Source organism: Eutrigla gurnardus (genome assembly GCF_963514095.1).
Source record: "Eutrigla gurnardus genome assembly, chromosome: 23".
Taxonomy (NCBI): domain Eukaryota; kingdom Metazoa; phylum Chordata; class Actinopteri; order Perciformes; family Triglidae; genus Eutrigla; species Eutrigla gurnardus.
In genome coordinates, this window is record NC_139934.1 from 960,448 (window position 1) to 980,323 (window position 19,876).

The 19,876-nt window shown below is 42.2% G+C and overlaps 1 protein-coding gene and 1 long non-coding RNA gene across 3 annotated transcripts; one reads left to right on the top strand and one right to left on the bottom strand.

The window, feature by feature from the left end:
- The first annotated feature begins 2,502 nt into the window (after positions 1-2,502).
- LOC311009529 lies at positions 2,503-3,704 on the top strand. Its single transcript, XR_014596656.1, has 3 exons — positions 2,503-2,571; positions 2,861-2,997; positions 3,606-3,704. It is a non-coding gene; the product is annotated as an uncharacterized lncRNA (long non-coding RNA).
- Positions 3,705-15,439: 11,735 nt separating this feature from the next.
- On the bottom strand, positions 15,440-19,792 carry LOC311009527 (low affinity immunoglobulin gamma Fc region receptor III-A-like). Of its 2 annotated transcripts, none has more exons than XM_084003765.1 (6): positions 19,714-19,792; positions 19,062-19,325; positions 18,162-18,413; positions 17,821-17,922; positions 17,537-17,602; positions 15,440-15,488 (listed from the first exon to the last, which is right to left on the bottom strand). In XM_084003765.1, the coding sequence occupies exons 1-6, from the start codon at positions 19,742-19,744 to the stop codon at positions 15,475-15,477; spliced, it is 729 nt and encodes a 242-aa protein (XP_083859891.1). In that variant the 5' UTR covers positions 19,745-19,792; the 3' UTR covers positions 15,440-15,474. The 2 variants fall into 2 exon arrangements, with proteins under 2 accessions (XP_083859891.1, XP_083859890.1); XM_084003764.1 differs by lacking the exon at positions 15,440-15,488 and adding an exon at positions 16,732-17,053.
- Between the last annotated feature and the right edge of the window lie 84 nt (positions 19,793-19,876).

Below are 19,876 nucleotides of genomic sequence, written 5' to 3' on the forward strand. Positions count from 1 at the left end.
GTCACCGTTTCCACTAGAGTTTTAGAGTCTATGGCATTAAAGCTTGCCATCATTGCTGTGTTACTTTTGCCTGAACAGGGTGGTGATCCAACTTTTTTGTTTGAGATATTGATGGCGCGTCTGATGCCTTCAATTTTATTAGTATAAAAGAATGCAAACTCATTGCATTTCTGCGTGGAGTGGAGTTTAGCTGGTATTTGTGTTGGGGGGTTGGTCAGTCTGTCAACAGTTGCAAATAGGGTTTTCGCCTTATTAGTGTTGTTGTTTATGATATTGGAGAAGTATGTTTCTCTCGCACTTTTTAAGACTACATTTCCCACTGACTGCTCCTTCCTGTCCACCAATCAGAGCCCACCATTCTTGTCTCCATTTTAAAGTTTAAATGGAGTTTCTAGGTGAAAGTATGACTGAGCAGAAGAAATTGACTAAAAAAACTACATTTCCCACTGACTGCTCCTTCCTGTCCACCAATCAGAGCCCACCACTCGTATCTCCATTTTAAAGTTTAAATGGAGTTTCTAGGTGAAAGTATGGCTGAGCTGAAGACGTTTGACTAAAAAAAACTACATTTCCCACTACTAAATGTAGTTTTTAGTACATTCCTGTCCACCAATCAGAGCACACCACTCGTCTCTCCATTTTAAAGTTTAAATGGAGTTTCTAGGTGAAAGTCTGCCCGAGCAGAAGACGTTTGACTAAAAAAACTACATTTCCCACTAGTAAATGTAGTTTTTAGTACATTCCTGTCCACCAATCAGAGCACACCACTCGTCTCTCCATTTTAAAGTTTAAATGGAGTTTCTAGGTGAAAGTCTGCCCGAGCAGAAGACGTTTGACTAAAAAAACTACATTTCCCACTACTAAATGTAGTTTTTAGTACATTCCTGTCCACCAATCAGAGCACACCACTCGTCTCTCCATTTTAAAGTTTAAATGGAGTTTCTAGGTGAAAGTCTGCCCGAGCAGAAGACGTTTGACTAAAAAAAACTACATTTCCCACTACTAAATGTAGTTTTTAGTACATTCCTGTCCACCAATCAGAGCACACCACTCGTCTCTCCATTTTAAAGTTTAAATGGAGTTTCTAGGTGAAAGTCTGCCCGAGCAGAAGACGTTTGACTAAAAAAACTACATTTCCCACTACTAAATGTAGTTTTTAGTACATTCCTGTCCACCAATCAGAGCACACCACTCGTCTCTCCATTTTAAAGTTTAAATGGAGTTTCTAGGTGAAAGTATGGCTGAGCTGAAGTCGTTTGACTAAAAAAACGACATTTCCCATTACTAAATGTAGTTTTTAGTACATTCCTGTCCACCAATCAGAGCACACCACTTGTGTCTCCATTTTAAAGTTTAAATGGAGTTTCTAGGTGAAAGTCTGCCCGAGCAGAAGACGTTTGACTAAAAAAACTACATTTCCCACTACTAAATGTAGTTTTTAGTACATTCCTGTCCACCAATCAGAGCACACCACTCGTGTCTCCATTTTAAAGTTTAAATGGAGTTTCTAGGGCTGTATTTGAAACCGCATACCACCGTACTGCCTACTACATACTGCGTTAGTATATACTGTAGCCTATACTGCGTACTGAATGTGGGATTCAGTATGCTACTTCAGCAGACCGACGCCGTTCACACCGCAGTATGCAGTATGCAAGTTTCCCAGAATGCATTTCGTGGCGACCGGCAGCGGTAGTTGTAACACAGGCGCAAAGCTGTTTTATTTCCCGCTGTAGCGCTGTTATTATGTCACTTTATTAAATTTTAATATTTTTTCATGCGAGAAAGTAACCGTTTAGATCCCCAATGTGCGGTTAGTTTACCCAAATGATCCAGGCTCCAGCGCATTGCATTGTGGGAAAGAGTAGGCAGAGTAGACTGGTCGGATGCATACTGGAAATATTCTCCGAATCAGTACGACATCCGGGAACTTTTCGCATACTGCAGATTTTGCTTTTGTTTGCATACTGCATACTGCATACTACATTTTGGCCAAATCAGTACGTACTAGCAGTATAGTATGCGGTTTCGAATACAGCCTGGGTGAAAGTATGGCTGAGCTGAAGACGTTTGACTAAAAAAAATTACATTTCCCACTACTAAATGTAGTTTTTAGTACATTCCTGTCCACCAATCAGAGCACACCTGCTGTCAGTTATGAAGATTAGAGCTCCAGAGTGCTGTCACCATAGCAACGGCCCTTGGTGCGTGTGTGTAACTGTCTTTAAGCCTCTCTCTGCCTCTCACTATCGCTCCATTCCGGCTTTGCGGTCGCTCCGAAACAAAAGCTTGCCACGCTCACATCGAAACTGCCCCGAGCACTGGTCCTATTTCATAGCTGTAGGGGCCAGTGCTGTAGGGGCCAGTGCTCGGTGCGATTGCACCGTGGCCCTAATTATCCATCGTAGAAGTCCAAGTTTGGTTACACCAGTGAGGTTGAATAGATAAGTGGATGATTCAATTGCATTCAAGTTACATTTTTTTCTTTTTTCTTTTTTGTAGGTGAAAGATGAAGTGCAGAAGCATGGCTGCAAAGCTGCGCTGAGAAAATATGACCAATATTCTGTGAAGGTAAAACATGATGTAATGTCAAGAAATATACAATTAAAAAACTGAATTATGTAAACTTACTACAGGCATTTTAATACATTACAAATATACATAGGGTGTGCCATTTCTAGGGATAACCACAATATTGCAGTATCATGCAATGAAGACTTCCAGAAGAAAAAAATTGGAATAATAACGCACATTGCGCTTGAGCCCGTTAATATCACTGCGGGTGAAGCTCCTTAGTGACAGCCCTCACCATTTCCAATGTTTCATTCTTTGTGGATGCAGCAATTTGTTTATTTCACAGGAGTATCTGATTGAAGAAGGAGGTCTGAGTCAAGAAGCAGTGAGGATGATTGGAGACCTGCTTAATGAGCAGAGTCTTATGTACACTGCGCTGACTGAGATGATCTATGACCAGAGTGACATCAATGACAACGTGAAGTAAGGCCCTACATCCCACACTGTCAAGTAGTCGAGATGGGAAACCGTTGTTTGCACAGTAGACTTAAAAAGCGATAAAACCTCTACCCAGGAAAATGTGGTTGGAAATCAAACCAAATGATAAATCTAAGATACTTCTTTGCAGATGACTCAGTGTTATACATTTTGTATTCAAAATTTTGTTTCCCACTCAATCCATCAACTGTACAATGACTTATAGAAGACACTGGTCAATTTTAATCATTAGAACTAAAAGACTTAGTAATTGACTGGCTTTATATGTAGTGACAAGGTACATTTTGACTTCAACGAACAGCAAAACTCCTCCAGCATGCAATTGTAAATGAGTCTTCCTTAAACTTCATTAACCTTACATCCACTATTATCACCTTAGCTCTGCTTTGGTTTTCACCAAAGCTTTCAGATATGAATCCAGCCTTCATTCTGATATTAGCAGCCTCAGACCAAATCACAATAGACACAAATGATTGCAGGTTGCTCCCCACTTTGCATTATTATCTACTTATTTAAATATGCTAACATGTTGCTAAAGCACAGGCTATGGACAAGAATGCATTCAATAAGAGTATTTTTATTTTTGTTTTAAGGTACGACGAAGTGACCGGTGGGTCAGACTTTCTCCCCAATGCTTTTCTTAGTGTCCTTGATGTCCCTATCCACCTCAACTCCAAGGTCAAACATATCAGTGAATCATGAAATGCTGATTTGTTTTCTCTCATAAATTTGTGAAGAAATGTCAATATTCACACCAGCAAAGCATATCAAAACATAAAAGTGCAAATATACATGGATCATTAAGGGAACACAGTTCTGTCTCTTGTTTTCTGTAGCTGCGACTAAAAAAATAAATAAAATAAAACTACAATCACAACAAATGGCGTTTCACATAATTTCAAATGATGAATGTACCTCCCACATTATAAATGTTTAGCAACACTACAAAAAGTGGTTGCCTGCTTCTGTCTAAACCCTCAGCTGTAAACTCATCATTTGAACAACAAATCACTCAACTATTTGCCTGGTTGTCTGCATTTGAGTTCCTCCTACACAACTCGGAAGTGAAGGGCCAGTCAACTTAACTTCGACACTACTTTTAGCTCTTCCTAAATCTGTGCGGTTTTGACTCACTGAGGAAATGAGCGCTGTGCAGCAGTTCTGCTTTCTAGCACAAGGTTTTACTTTCAATGCATGAGGAGACGAGGAGAGGGCAGAATTAACCTCCTAATACAGAGGTCGTCAGTGTTTTTCAGGACCAATTATCTTATAGTGACACAGTGGAGGGACCCCCTATTACACATCGTATAAAGTTGTGTTGCTTATTAAACTGGGCCTATAATCGTGTCGTAAAGCCTATCGTGCCATTTATAACAGTACTTTGTTATGATGTATGTAAACAATGCTAAGATATTAAAATAATAATTGTTTACAGATTCATATATTTATAGAACATATTTTAATTCTATATTGGCATTTCTACATCACTCATAACGTTTAAAAATGTAGATTTTCTTCTGCTGATTGCACTTCCAGACAATTAGCTCAGTTGCCCTGAGCTAATTGGGCAACCCTTGAAAAACGAAAGGGTTCTTAGTGGAACTCCCTGTGTGGGTTCTAGATGAAACCCTTGAAATATGAAAGGGTTCTTAGTGGAACTCCTTGTGTGGGTTCTAGATGAAACCCTTGAAATATGAAAGGGTTCTTAGTGGAACTCCCTGTGCAGGTTCTAGATGAAACCCTTGAAATATGAAAGGGTTCTTAGTGGAACTCCCTGTGTGGGTTCTAGCCGAACCCTTGAAAAATGAAAGGGTTCTTAGTGGAACTCCCTGTGCAGGTTCTAGATGAAACCCTTGAAATATGAAAGGGTTCTTAGTGGAACTCCCTGCGTGGGTTCTTTGTAGAACCTCTCATGGGGGCTTCTGGGTGGAACCTTACACACACAGTTCTAGGTATAACCCTTTATGTTGGGTTCTCGGTAAAACCTTCCAAAAGGGTTCCAGGTGGAACCTTTATAAAAGGTTCTACCTGGAGCCAAAAGGGGTTATCCTATGAGGACAAGCCGAAGAACCTTATATGCTTCTACTTAGCACTTTTATTTCTAAGAGTGTATAAGATACCTGTTGTGCATCGGAACCTCCAACCCATGTGTGATCTTGCTGATGACTGGCGCTCATTATCAGCCTCTGAATCTCGTGGTACTCCAGGACGTTGTGAATAGATGCAAGGTTTCCACCCAGGGACTGGCAGTTTTTCTACGGTGAGAAGGGCAACACCGAGTCAGCGTTTATGCAGACAAACTGGACTTGTGTCTTGAATCAGAGACAGCAGCGTTACCTCAGCTCGAGCCCAACTCAAGGGTTTTGGAAAGTAGAGGAAACAGCGCCCTCGGAACGGAGACCAACCGCCGGAACATGTCGACCTCTTATCGCGACTTTCTGCTCAGAACAAACAGAGTTCTGTGGGTTAAAGTCTCCTTTTGTATGATGTTTAAATTAGTGTATTAAATCCATTTATTTGGATTGTGTGAAGATGCTGAGTCATTATAAGATATATGTCACTATATCACAATATAACAATGCACAATGCATTGCACACTATAATATACACTCAACAAAAATATAAACGCAACACTTTTGTTTTTGCTCCCATTTTTCATGAGATGGACTTAAAGATCTAAAATTCATTCCAGATACACAATATTACCATTTCTCTCAAACATTGTTCACAAATCAGTCTAAATGTGTGATAGTGAGCACTTCTGCTTTGCTGAGATAATCCATCCCACCTCACAGGTGTGCCACATCAAGATGCTGATCTGGCATCATGATTAGTGCACAGGTGTGCCTTAGACTGTCCACAATTAAAGGCCACCCTGAAATGTGCATTTTTTTGCTTTATTGGGGGTCTGGGGACTCAGAACCAGTCAGTATCTGGTGTGACCACCATTTGCCTCATGCAGTGCAACACATCTTCTTCGCATAGAGTTTATCAGATTGTCAATTGTGGCCTGTGGAATGTTGGTCCACTCCTCTTCAATGGCTGTGCGAAGTTGCTGAATATTAGTGGGAACTGGTACACGCGGTCGTATACGCCGGTCAAGCACATCCCAAACATGCTCAATGGGTGACATGTCCGGTGAGTATGCTGGCCATGCAAGAACTGGGACATTTTCAGCTTCCAAGAATTGTGTACAGATCCTTGCAACATGGGGCCGTGCATTATCTTGCTGAAACATGAGGTGATGTTCATGGATGTATGGCACAACAATGGGCCTCAGGATCTCATCACGGTATCTCTGTGCATTCAAAATGCCATCAATAAAATGCACCTGTGTTCTTCGTCCATAACAGATGCCTGCCCATACCATAACCCCACCACCACCATGGGCCACTCGATCCACAACATTGACATCAGCAAAGCGCTCACCCACACGACGCCACACACGCTGTCTGCCATCTGCCCTGAACAATGTAAACCGAGATTCATCCCTGAAGAGAACACCTCTCCAACGTGCCAGACGCCATCGAATGTGAGCATTTGCCCACTCAAGTCTGTTACGGCGACGAGCTGGAGTCAGGTCAAGACCCCGATGAGGACGACGAGCATGCAGTTGAGCTTCCCTGAGACGGTTTCTGACAGTTTGTGCAGAAATTGTTTGGTTATGCAAACCAATTGTTTCAGCAGCTGTCTGAGTGGCTGGTCTCAGACGATCTTGGAGGTGAACCTGCTGGATGTGGAGGTCCTGGGCTGGTGTGGTTACACGTGGTCTGCGGTTGTGAGGCCGGTTGGATGTACTGCCATATTCTCTAAAACGCCTTTGGAGACGGCTTATGGTGGAGAAATTAACATTCAATGCAAGAGCAACAGATCTGGTTGACATTCCTGCTGTCAGCATGCCAATTGCACGCTCCCTCAATGCTTGTGGCATCTGTGGCATTTTGCTGTGAGACAAAACTGCACATTTCAGAGTGGCCTTTTATTGTGGGGAGTATAAGGTACACCTGTGCACTAATCATGATGTCAGATCAGCATCTTGATGTGGCACACCTGTGAGGTGGGATGGATTATCTCAGCAAAGCAGAAGTGCTCACTATCACACATTTAGACAGATTTGTGAACAATGTTTGAGAGAAATGGTAATATTGTGTATCTGGAATGAATTTTAGATCTTTAAGTCCATCTCATGAAAAATGGGAGAAAAAACAAAAGTGTTGCGTTTATATTTTTGTTGAGTGTAACTACATAATATAACACAATGCATGGTGAAATAACACAAGATGACGCATTAAACATGGCACAAAGAAAAGTTAATAGAACAGAAAGCACAATAAAACAAATAACACAATAAAAATACATGACATAATTCAACATAAATCAACAATAAAATAATATCAAAGGTTTTCCAACACTCGCCTGATTGGTCAGTTTTGGGCGTTTCCTCTGGGAGAGCTAGAAAGGTTTGACACTGCAGTTATTGACCTGGGTTGTTCCAGTTAACTGGTCATAAATACATGTGGATCAGTTCCTACATGTCATACTCACCAGCAGCTCCAGCCAGAACCGTCATGGCACTGACAAGTGCAGACACAGTCAGCAGCTTCATGGTGGGGATATGAGATGATGAATACCTGTATGTACTAACGTACGGTCAGTCCAGTGAAGGGAAGTCAGGAAATAGTGAAGTTTGAAACAAACCTGTAGCTTCAGCCGTCCTGGAAGAAGGTGGTGAAAAGAGGAGGACGAGCTCTTAAGTAGAGTCTCTTATCTTATCATCTCTCAAGAAACAGGGAACTGGTTGTTGACACTGTAATGTTGCATGTGACCTTAAGTCAGAAAGACTATGTAAGGTACGCTCTTAGAAATAAAAGTGCCATATAAGTAGAACCATATAAGGTTCTTCGGCTTGTCCTCATAGGAGAACCCTTTTTGGCTCCAGGTAGAACCTTTTATAAAGGTTCCACCTGGAACCCTTTTGGAGGGTTCTACCGAGAACTCCACATAAAGGGTTATACCTAGAACTGTGTGTGTAAGGTTCCACCCAGAACCCCCCATGAGAGGTTCTACAAAGAACTCGGACAGGGAGTTCCACTTAGAACCCTTTCGTTTTTCAAGGGTTTCATCTAGAAACCGCACAGGGAGTTCCACTAAGAACCCTCTCGTATTTCAAGGGTTTCATCTAGAACCCACACAAGGAGTTCCACTAAGAACCCTTTCATATTTCAAGGGTTTCGTCTAGAACCCATACAGGGAGTTCCACTAAAAACCCTTTTGTTTTTCAAGGGTTTCATCTAGAACCTACAAAAGGAGTTCCACCAAAAACCCTTTCATGTTTCAAGGGTTTCATCTAGACCTCACACAGGGGGTTCTAAAAACATCCCTTTTCAAAGGTTTTCACAAATAACAGTCTCATCTTCTGAGGGTTCTATGAAGAACCATATTGTATTCTACGGATCAGTTTAGTTCATATTATATTGTGGTCATTTATCATGTTGACATTAAACAAAGATTCAAAACATTTTAATGAGAAAAACATTTATTTAAAGATAGTCCAACAGAACAGGCTGTGTAGGTCCCAGGGGAGAACAGGTCAAAAGTCAGCATCGGTCCAGTGCAGGGGTGCCCAACTCCGGTCCTGGAGAGCACCTGATTCGAATGATTTTCAGACCTGTGACAAGCTTCAGTTGCTTGATAACGAGCACATCATTAGAATCAGGTGTGTAAGAGCAGGGAGAAACCTAAAACTTGCAGGACAGTGGCTCTGCAGGACCGGAGTTGGGCACCCCTGGTCCAGTGGAATCAGCAACATGACAGGCCAGGCACATCATGCTGTCCTCAGTAGGTGAATTTGTGTAATCTCCAGCCACGGTGACATGGCAGAAAGGGGAGACAAAAAAGTGTTAGTTCCTTCAATCCAAGGTGCACTTACTGCATTTACTGCACCTTATTGTAAGCTATCTACAAACAATAAAATAATGCATGGTCCAACGAAAGGAATCAGAGCACATACTGTACATAGTAAATTTGACAGTGGAACAGAATCATGAGAAAGTGAGGGAACAATAATGGAAATCTCAGCGAAACCCTCTTTTTCAAGCCAATGGCACACTTCGGCTTTCGTCCAAGCTGTGTAAGTCATTTCAACAAGAAAACAAACAAACAAACAAAACATAACAAGAAACACATGCTTAGTCCACCTTTCACCATAAAAGTCCTCAGCTAGGGTCAAGCATGCTGAAATAAGATATTATATTTAGCTCACCTTGATTCTCTGAAGTTTCTTCTGTTCTCTCTCTCTCTTCTGTTCTTCTTTGTTCTGTTCTGTTCACAGTAATCACTATTGGTATGTCACACCTGGGGGGTATTCCATCAAAGTCGCTAAGAAAATCGGGACTATGGTGTAATCTTGAAGCTTGAATGAACGGCAATTCCAAACCAAACCCCAACCCGTTCCATCAAACGAGATCAGCTGGCTCCACTTGACGCTAATTCCAGCCTCACCTGTTAAGCCTCACACTGAGCGCCTCCCGGCCCCCCCCCCTTTTAGTCATCCACTCATATATTATCTGTTTATTTATTTATTTATTTATTTTTCCTTTTTAAAAGATCATAGAAAGACATAAATACTGTCATGTTACAATACTCCGATACAGTTGGTGGCGGTATGCACCAAGAAAACGGTTGCAACCCGCCAATAAACAAAAAGAAGAAGAAGAAGAAGAGCGCCTCCCGGCGGAATATAAAAAGACCCAACAAGTCGAGTGCTGAAAGTGTTGCAAAATGGCTCAGAATGCCACCAAACCACGGGCAGAGAGTTTCACTGCTGCTGAACAAACTCTCCTGATGGAACTATATGATGATTACCGGGAGATAATAACGAAAAAAGGTAACACCGCTCCAATAAACAAAGCCAGAGAGGCAGCATGGAAGACAATTGCCGACAGGCTGAATGCGTAAGTGATGTTTCATCCATTCATTATTTCAGACGATAACCGTCTCAATGTTAATTGTTATGTTCAACATAAAAGATAATTGTAATTTCGGCTGTAAAATTAAAGAAATTCACTACACGACAAGTTGTAGGCTACAGATAGTGATTTAATCACATTTATAATCTGAGTTGAAATGGCCATAATCAAATTGTTTTATATGCAAAACATTTATCACACAATTGCTCATGTATTATCTCATTTACCTCATTCCCCCTATTCAACAGAGGAGCGCTGTTTAAATGTTTGCAGGGGTTAATTGATTCTCTTGCTGCATAAAAAGGAGCTAATTCCTTCATTTTACCCTTATGTCTGTGCAGTAGGATGAGGAACAAACCAAAACTCACTCAGCATTCACTGTGTCTTTAATTAACCTCTTTTTACTGTCCAAACAGAAGCAACCTCGGAGGCCAGAAACGCACCTGGCAACAGGTCAAAATAAAATATAAAAACATCCTTACAAATGGTCAGTGATGCATAATAATTTTAATAATGTGAAATGTATAAATATGAGTGTAAAGCTGTGACTATGTTCCTTGCAGCAACCAAGAAAAAAGCTCAACTGGGAGCCACTGGTGGGGGCCCACCACCTGAGGAGTTGACACAGGCCGAATCCCTAGCCCTCAGCTCCAACAAGGGCCCCAAAATTGATGGGATTCAGGGGGGGAGTGCTTCCTCTCCTATTGATCCAGAGATACGGAACGCATTTGTTGAAGGTACTGCACTGTCAACCGCTGTCCCTCCGCTTCATGGCGACAGCCCCTCAGTTGATTTAGCTGACTGTTAACATGTTTGTTCTATTAGTAACGGAGGGACAAATCACTTTATCGGAACCCCCGGAAGTTGCAGCACGGCCCTCAGGAGACCCTGTAAGTCCCAACCTGTAACTGAAATGCTGTCTAGCCTCCTCTAACTGATGTTCCTCCATTTCCAGGGTGAAGGACCTAGTCATCACTATCACCAGGACAGAGATGAAGAGGAGACTCTTTCTGTAGAAGACACTGTACTCCAAGATGTAAGTCTGAATGTTAAATATTATTCATGTTGTTTGCATTGTCAAAATTAATAAATCAAACCCTGCTGCAGCAGACTACCCCATCCTCAACCGGAAGGAGTGAAGTGAGGTACCATTCTTTTCTTTTTCCCGTTTTCAAAATCCTTCAAAAAGGCCCTTTGAATTATTTGTGCCCCTTCATCAATTGGCTCCTCATCCTCAATGAATGGACATGCCATGTTCTCTTAGTCTTTGTCTCTGCTGAATGTGTGTCCCCCTGCCTGTCTTGACTGCTCTGCTTAATAGTCTCCACCTGGTGCAGTCATTTGGAGGACATTTTTTATTTGTTACAAAATCATAATACTTACCAAATGCACTTTTTGCTTAGTTTCCAAAGTGGATGGAAAGCACGTTTTGGTTTCACAAATTATTTTATCAGTGCATTGTGTATGTAAATACAAAACAGACATGTCTTTTGGACATTAGTGGAGTTCATCTTCACCTTAATCCTGCTCCAGACCAGGTTTGGCCGGCAGCATAAGTCACCATGGTTACAAGGCTGGCATTCGTGTTAACCACTTTCATGGAACAGAATTGAGGCTCAGGTTGATGGAACAGAAAGTCGGAGCTTAGCTCCAAGTGTCCGGCTTAGCCAGAACCATGGAAACATGGTTACCAAGTTGGAGCTAATCTTAGCCACATTGGTGGAACTGAACTCTCACTAAAATAAGCGGGACTTGGCCATTTAAGCCAGACTTTGAGCTAAGCGAGCTTGATGGAATACCCCCCTGGTTTGTAGAGGGTGAAGACCAGACTATATGGTGCAATCCATGGGGCAACCAGCTCTTAAGTCACACATGACAGCCACCATGGGGCCAGCTCCCCGGCCCAACACACCAAACCTTGCCCTTTCCCCTGAGAGATCAAGGTTCAATTCCCGGCATCAAGAAACCCTGATGCGGTAACCCCAAAGTGAGCATTACAATGTGATTTTTGCATCAGTTAAGGCTTGGCCTCTGACATCAAAGACCTTCCTTTATCACTGAACTTATGTGCAGCTTTCCAACTTGACTAAGCCAGTCAGCAGGGTACAGCAGCCATGGGATGAGGCCGATCATGGAAAAGTATGAGGAGGAGACGAATACATGAGTAAAATTGTCTGTAAAATAAGTGTTTAATTGTCTGTCACTATTCCACACATCACCTCAGTAGGCATTAACATGGTCACTCTTCATCAACCAGGCCTTGAACTCACAACCTCAAACTGTATCTGTAGATCACGTGACTTGTAACAAACTTTCAAAAGCCTTTGTCCAGTGATTAGCTCACTAAGATGCCCCAGAAAGAGTGGTTATGTCCTTGCTGTCGGGACCCAGGGTTCAATTCCCCGGGCTACTTCTTTGCTGTGTGTCATTTCCTCCTGAAGAAGGGAGTAGTGTAACTAAATTTTAACTGCTGCGCAGCGATGGGTCGGGTCTGGGCTATTTTTGGCAAATTTAGGCAATTCTGAGCAACAAACAGGAGAATAAGAAGGCAAGACAGTTGACATTATAATGTTCATTTTTGCACCAGTTGAGGCTGAAATCCACAATTTCTAGAACCAAAGACCATTGTCTATCGATCTGAGCTAATTGGCAAGTGGCAACTCAACTGTGGCTTCACAAATTGAGTAAGCCATTCACTGTCACGCAGGCAGATTGCAGGGCTGTACGTTAACTTTTTCAGCACATAGCACTAGTGCTACAGAGGCTGACAGTTTTTTAGCACGGGACCAGAGAGTTCAAGCACACCCTAAAAATGCAGAAAAGAAGCATCTTTATTACACTTTAACTCATTTTTACATAACAGGCGTTAAAACATTGCCAGTCTAAAGACTGTCTGCTGGCCACTGCTTTGTAAATGGCCTCTTGGCCCTCTGGGAAGTGGCCAGCCATTTTTCCGCAACCTTGGTCGGGTTAAAGTCATGGACGTCGGAACTATTTTCTGAGAGGGGGGGCGGGATTTTTGTTGGGAGGGTCGGGGGAGAGACATTAACTGGATAAACGGTCCGTGTACATTGCGGCCATCCGACTTATCCGTGTCGCAAAACGGAAAAATGACTCGTATCCCGTTATTCGTTTTAAAAACAGAAAACGAGAAACGGAAAACGACTCGTTAACTGATATTAGATATTTATGTATGTTTATGAATGGGATTCGGGGATGAAATAACAGGGCCATTTTTCATTCAAGATTTTGCCGTACGTCTTTTTTACCCGGAAGGCGCTGTGTTATGCCGCGAAATTACCTGAAAGCCTACTTTGAGCCATTTAGGGGGAGCTCTGAAACACTGTTCATAAACGCTCTGACAGCGTCTGACGCTCGCGCTTTGAAGTAAACTTACTGTTTTAAACTCGCACCAAAAGCGTTATGACGCGGACAAGCAGAGCCTCTGCCTCTTCGCCGCCGCCACTCAGCTGTTGATCCTCGGTGTGACTGCTGGGGTCTGCGCTCTGACCGACCGGGAGCCGCTCCGTGAGTCGGTGTCCAGCTCACAACAACAGCTAACAACAGTGATTAATTATCATAGTGTAGAGTTATGATTAGCGTAATGCGTAAGTCTCTCCTGCTTCCTAGTGTTGCGCAGCCAGGTTTTCAATCTGCGCAAGGCTGGGAAAGAGCACTCGGATGCCGCAGGGAGGCTGATGGGGGGCGGCATCTATGGTCGTAGTACCATCGTACTACACAGAAATACATTTTTTGCACATATATGTCGCACTGTACAGCCCTGCAGATTGGAAACCACTGTGAAAAAAAAATCAGTTTTTGAGGTAAAATTCTGATACGTTTTTGTCAAACATCATCTACCATGACTCTAAAATTTTGTACATTTGTTTCACATAAACTACCAGGTAGTTTGATGTAATACAATTATCACCCTTGCTGGGGCTTGAACCCACATCATATGCAACCAAGAACCAGCTCCTAGCCAACTGAGTTAATTGTCTGGAAGTATGATCAGTAACATGGTATCTGTCAACATGGGAATTGAACATGTGACCTAAAAGCAGAAGTCACACATTGTACAGACAAGCTAAACAGACACATGATCAGCGCTCTCTGTCTGACCACTGACATGAAGGAGCTGTCAACCTGGCTGTGTGAGTGAGTGTGGCGAGTCAGAGGAGTCCCTGATCTACACGTTCTGCTGGATAGCTCAGTGGGTAATGGCACAGACTTTAGATTTGGAGGGTGGGGGTTAAAATCCCAGTCACAGCTAATCTTTGCCTGGGTCAGCAAGATTGGCTGATAAAGGTCTTGCTTTCTTATAATTAATGGTTGTGAAAATAAATTGGTAACAGAACATTTCAGTTTCAGGACTGCCATTATTTGTATGTCTGATCAGAAGGTGTAAGGTAATAGACTAGCATGGTGGACCTGATGACTCCACCCAGCTAGCAGGTTAGCTCAGTCACTACTGCCAGTGACTTTAGACTGGGTGGCAGGTGTTCAAATCCCAAGATGGGCAATTATGTTACAGTTTGATCAACAGGATCTGGAGAAGAAGAAGAAAAACAAACAGAAACAATGGATATGAAAAGTATTTGTATCAGTAGTCACAAGGAATTGTATTCTGTGCCATTATTGGTAAGTGTTATCAGGAAGTATGTCCCTGGTGACACAGGATCCATGCTTTCAACAATCCCTGAAGAACTCTTTCTTCCAAAAACGGTTCTCTGGATCAAAATAGTTCTTACTGGAACCCTTAGCGTTACCAAGAACCCTTTTAAAACCCTTTATTCAGGAAAGGGGTGTTAAAGGGTTCTCTGGATCAAAATAGTTCTTACTGGAACCATTAGTGTTGCCAAGAACCCTTTTAAAACCTTTTATTCAGGAAAGGGTTTTTCAGAAGCAAATGGTTCCAGGTAGAACCTCAGCCCTTGTAGAAGAACCTTATTTGAACTCTTATTTCTAAGAGTGTAGTCGGCAAGAGACAAATAACTTTTTGATCCAGTGTGAACTGTGTCATGAACAAGGAGAATGTTTCAAGTCCAGAAAGTCTCAGTTTATCGTAGCATCATTTAGTTTAGCGCTCAGTGAAATACATATCTCCTCTCACACAACATGCATCACTCACACGGCCGTTAGCTTGTCTTTCTAGCTAGCTAGCTAACTAATATGACAAATGTAATGTCATCTCAGGTGCAGATGCGACTTCCTAGACATGCAAACTTTAAATTGATAAATTGACAAACTTATAGTCCCTTGCCATTGACTACAGAGAAAACACAAGCAAATATAGAAACCCGTTGAAGCCAATGACGAAGGGGTAAAACTGCAGTTCCTCAAATGTTTCTTGAGAAATCTGATGCATCAGAAATAATGTAATCAGATACAATGATAACTGATTAAATAATACCTCAACTTCTCTATTGAAGTTGTTATCAGATGCTTCTTCTTCCTCAGAATGTTCAGAGTGATGCCATTCCCAGGCTATTTGTTATAGTGAGTCATCTGCAGCGTCATGTTGAAAAAACATTAAATTAAAAAATCTTTTTCACCAATTCCATGTATTAAAACATCTGGCAACTTGCAGAAATGTTGCACAGAACGAGTGAAACTGTGTTTTCTGACCCTTACCATGGATCTATATGTCTCACAAAGAATACAATGAGTATGAATGAGTATGATATAATATAATATATGAGCAACATAAAGTTGTGATGCATTATTGCTTGTAGATTTAGAGGTTCAACTTTTTTTCATCTAAGTCGTGGACTTCTTTAATGAATTGGTTCTACTAACCTTTATAAAACACTTTCCCAGTTTATTACATGTACATTGCACCGTCCTTTCACAAAGTTCTCCATGCTTTTGGATACCAGCTGTTTGATGCAGCACATCAATATAAGTCAATATCCCATTGAGGGGAATACAGCTTCCTTTTCATTCGTGATCACAGCAAACACTTCACAGCGATAGAAAACAGTGTTGACTCTGATGTAGTTGTTGTCTACCATTAGTGTTATAGTCTCAGTCTTCCTATGCATATGGGGTCAGTTCAGTCTCATTAATAATGAATGCACAGAGAAGGATTCACAAATATATATTGTGATTTATATATAAATGACTCTCTTTCACAAATACATTTCGTTTTAAATAAATGTAATATAAATCCATAAATATATTAATTAAAAAAATATTTGCAATTTTCATCAAAAATATATTTGTATGTTGTTACATTTATATACAAACTGTTAAACTTTAATTAACAAGACGCTTTTCATTTGTGAACTTGTTTGCATTTGTTCGTGAACTGGTCTGTATTTATTTGTGGATTTTTGAGACTCTCCTGACGTGGCTGGATTCACAAATGCATTTTTTTCCAACAAGGAACTCTCTGTAGCCAATCAGATGCCTCCCTCGTTTTCAGCCAATCACATGACTGCATTCCCACGAGGGGTACCTCACCATGGCCAGAGCAAAGCTTTTTCTCTGCGCATTTTGCGCATTTGTGATTGGCTGAAAAATTCAAGTTTAACAGTTTGTATGTAACAACATACAAATACATTTTTGATGAAAATTGCAAATATTTTTTTAATTCATATATTTATGGATTTATATTACATTTATTTAAAACGAAATGTATTTGTGAGCAGAGAGTCATTTATATATAAATCACAAAATATATTTGTGAATCCTTCTCTGTGCATTCATTATTAATGAGACTGAACTGACCCCATATATGCAACGTGATTTGGCATTGGTCATCCACCAGAGTGCGCCATCTCGCTCTTTTCTGGGCCTGGGCTTCTGCTTCCTCACAGCTTTTCTCCATGTCTTGCAGCATGGAAAGTCTCCAGGTGTTTTGGCGGACCCTCTTCCCCTTTTCCCTGTGGATTTTGGGCTATGTAGCAAGGCTAAACAGGCTGATGAGGTTCCTGGCGTCTCTTGATCAGCAGTAGAGTTTCAGGCTCTGTAAATCATCACAGTGCCTGGTGTGTATCTAGACCTAGCAGGGTTTGGTCTGTATACAGCGACAGAACACTGCAAAAAGGAATGCCTATTCTGTGACCTGCCTGAGAAAAGAACAGTGGAGCAAATTACCATAAAAAGGAACCTGTTCAGCATTCAGAGATACAGCAAGTCTACGTTATAGTGTTTCAGTTGTTGCATTACATGCATGAAAGTTCATTCTTGACCCGAGTTGGATTTTTATTATACTCTAAGTCCGACAAAACTTCTTCTTCTTCACACACATTCACACTGCTTCAGGGCAATTTGGTGTTCAGCAACTTGCCCCAGGACACTTCGGCATGTGCACAGCAGTGTGTGTGTGTGTGTGTTTGTGGTTGTGTGCCCCTCCTTATACCCAAATTGGGGACTTTCGTCAGCTCACCAGTTTATTGGGGACGGTTTTCCTTTGGGGACCAAAACCACCATCCCTGACTAGTTTTTGGTTAAATTATATTCAACATGCTCCAAAATGTTTTGCATGAGTGTGTGTGTGTGTGTGTGTGTATGTGTGTGTGTGTGTGTGTGTGTGTGTGTGTGTGTGTCACCTTTTTGCTTGCACCTCCGTGTGCTGGTGACATCATTGTACAACACAAGCGAAGGATCAATTTTACCTGCAACACAAGACGTGTTACTGCTACCAGCTGGGTTCGAAAATTTAAATTCACACACATTTCAGATCATTCTTCTTCATTTAAATTTTACAATTTTTTCCCCACAACAACCTCGATGTTGTGATTCACATCTGTCAGCTGTAGACTACAGCTAAATTCCATTCAACTCATGTTCTTGACAAATGGATGTCATTGTATTGACAGGAAAGCAGGCTGACCTTTGTCGCTCCACCAGAGGCAGAGCAGCACCGCGGAGACCAGCAAGAGGCAGGCGGCCACCACAGGAAGTGCGAGGGTTGATTCAGCTGGCTCAGGACGCCCTGCAGAAATACCACAGGTTGATCTCAATGCAACAACAAAGTGCAACAAACAGCTACAGATTCTATTTATCGATCGTCTCATCTAAACCAGCACTTTCCCCAAGATGTTCAAGGCATTCGTTTGTCGGTCTTTGTTTCTTCATGATGAAATCAAACTCAACAAGGTAAAACATTTGTGTCTTTCTTGGAACGACAACACCGGATGAAGTTGTTAAAAAAATAGTTTCGTTAGTTCTCACCTCTGACATCCAGCCGGCTGACTGGTGATTCTCCACCATCAATGACGGCACACTTGTACAGACCTTCATCAGACTTAGAAACACCGTGGATGGTCATCTCTCCTGTAGGGCTGCTCCTGAGGAGGAGGCCATCTTTGTAGAAATCAGCGGGGAGGCTGGAGGAGGAGGAGGAGGACTTGGTTCTGCAGCGCAGAGTGACGGGGTCTCCCTCAACCACAGGGAGGACCGGACTCTCCAGGATCACCGAGCCAGCTGAGCCGGCAGATGGACAAGAAGACAGTTAGATGTCCACATTTTAACCTTTTCTTTCCTTCACGCGCCTTGAACTCGACGCCCATGGATCGGTTGAGTGATGAAACAAACAACATATCAAATACTCACCCTTTAACACAAGGACAGTCTCCAATAATGTTTCCATACAACTAAACTGCACTCACAATTAAGTTTTACCTTCTTTTTTTTCTTCTGGACTGAAAAATTGCAGTTTTAAACATTAAAAAACATAGTAATAAGTGAAAAAACATCATGGTTTGGCTTAACTATGACTATGAAAGAAAACAGAAAGGTAACATAAGCATTTGGTTGATGCGGGACACTAACATCAGCCTCTTGGTGTAACTCCTGTGTTTTCATGTCCACCACCCAGAACTCCTCCCTATGAGGACTTCATCTGACTCCTTTCAATGCAGTTTGGTTGGCCCAGGCTGGTTATGTCCATCTTTACTACCTACAGAGTGACGGTCAGGAAAACGTTGAAGCAAGTTGCTCGAAGCCTCTGAACAATGTAAATGCTAAGTCCAAGAAGCCGTTAGCCTGAGCTAACCAAACCCCTTGTGTGTGCAGCCTCTTGCAGAAGGACATAAACATGCTTTACTTTGGTTTTTCTTAGCTCAAACCCACCGGTCACGTAGATGCTGATGGCGTCGCTGCACTCTCCTGCCGCAGACTCGCACCAGTACACCCCGCTGTCGAAAGGGTAAAGGTCATCGATGATGCAGTGGGAGTCGTTCCTTCCTTCCCCGGACCTCGAACAGTCCTGGTTGCTGTTTAAGGATGTGTTCCTCTTCACCCTCCACTCGCTGGAGTTCCCCTGCTGCCCACAGCTCAGACAGACGGAGTCGTACTGGAAGAACTGGGATCTGTCGGGGACGACCCTTAGAGCGGCTGCAGGGAACAGACGTTTGTTCATCAACGCTGCTCAGCAGAAACATTTAAATCTCAGCAAGCTTCTTGCTTCCTTGTTTCACTACACAAGTTATTTTGCACAATAGGTGAGTTGGTTCAATCTGCTCGGAGCTTCCTGGTTCTCTTTCTACAATGCAACACTATACAAAAAGACAAAGAGTGGGTTCTGTGTGGCTCTACACACCTACTGGCACAGTACATACAGTCGATACAATGAAAGCACCCCAAATCAAAGAACATGCCAGAAGAAAACTGAGTTTTCACTGATTTCCAAATGTAGGCGTCAAACGCTTCCTTAACACAAACACGTTTACCAGGTCATCAACGATTTCTATATCATCACACACACACAAGTCACACTACTCACCAACCACAGTGCACAGAGTTGAGATGTCCATGCTGCTGGCTGTTAAAAGACCGACTAACTGGCAGCCTGGGTGGCTACATCTCTCCTGACTTTAGAGGCTACAGCTTCCTGTTGAAGCCTAAAAATAAACTGCATGTACACGTGTGTGAAAACATGACATGCA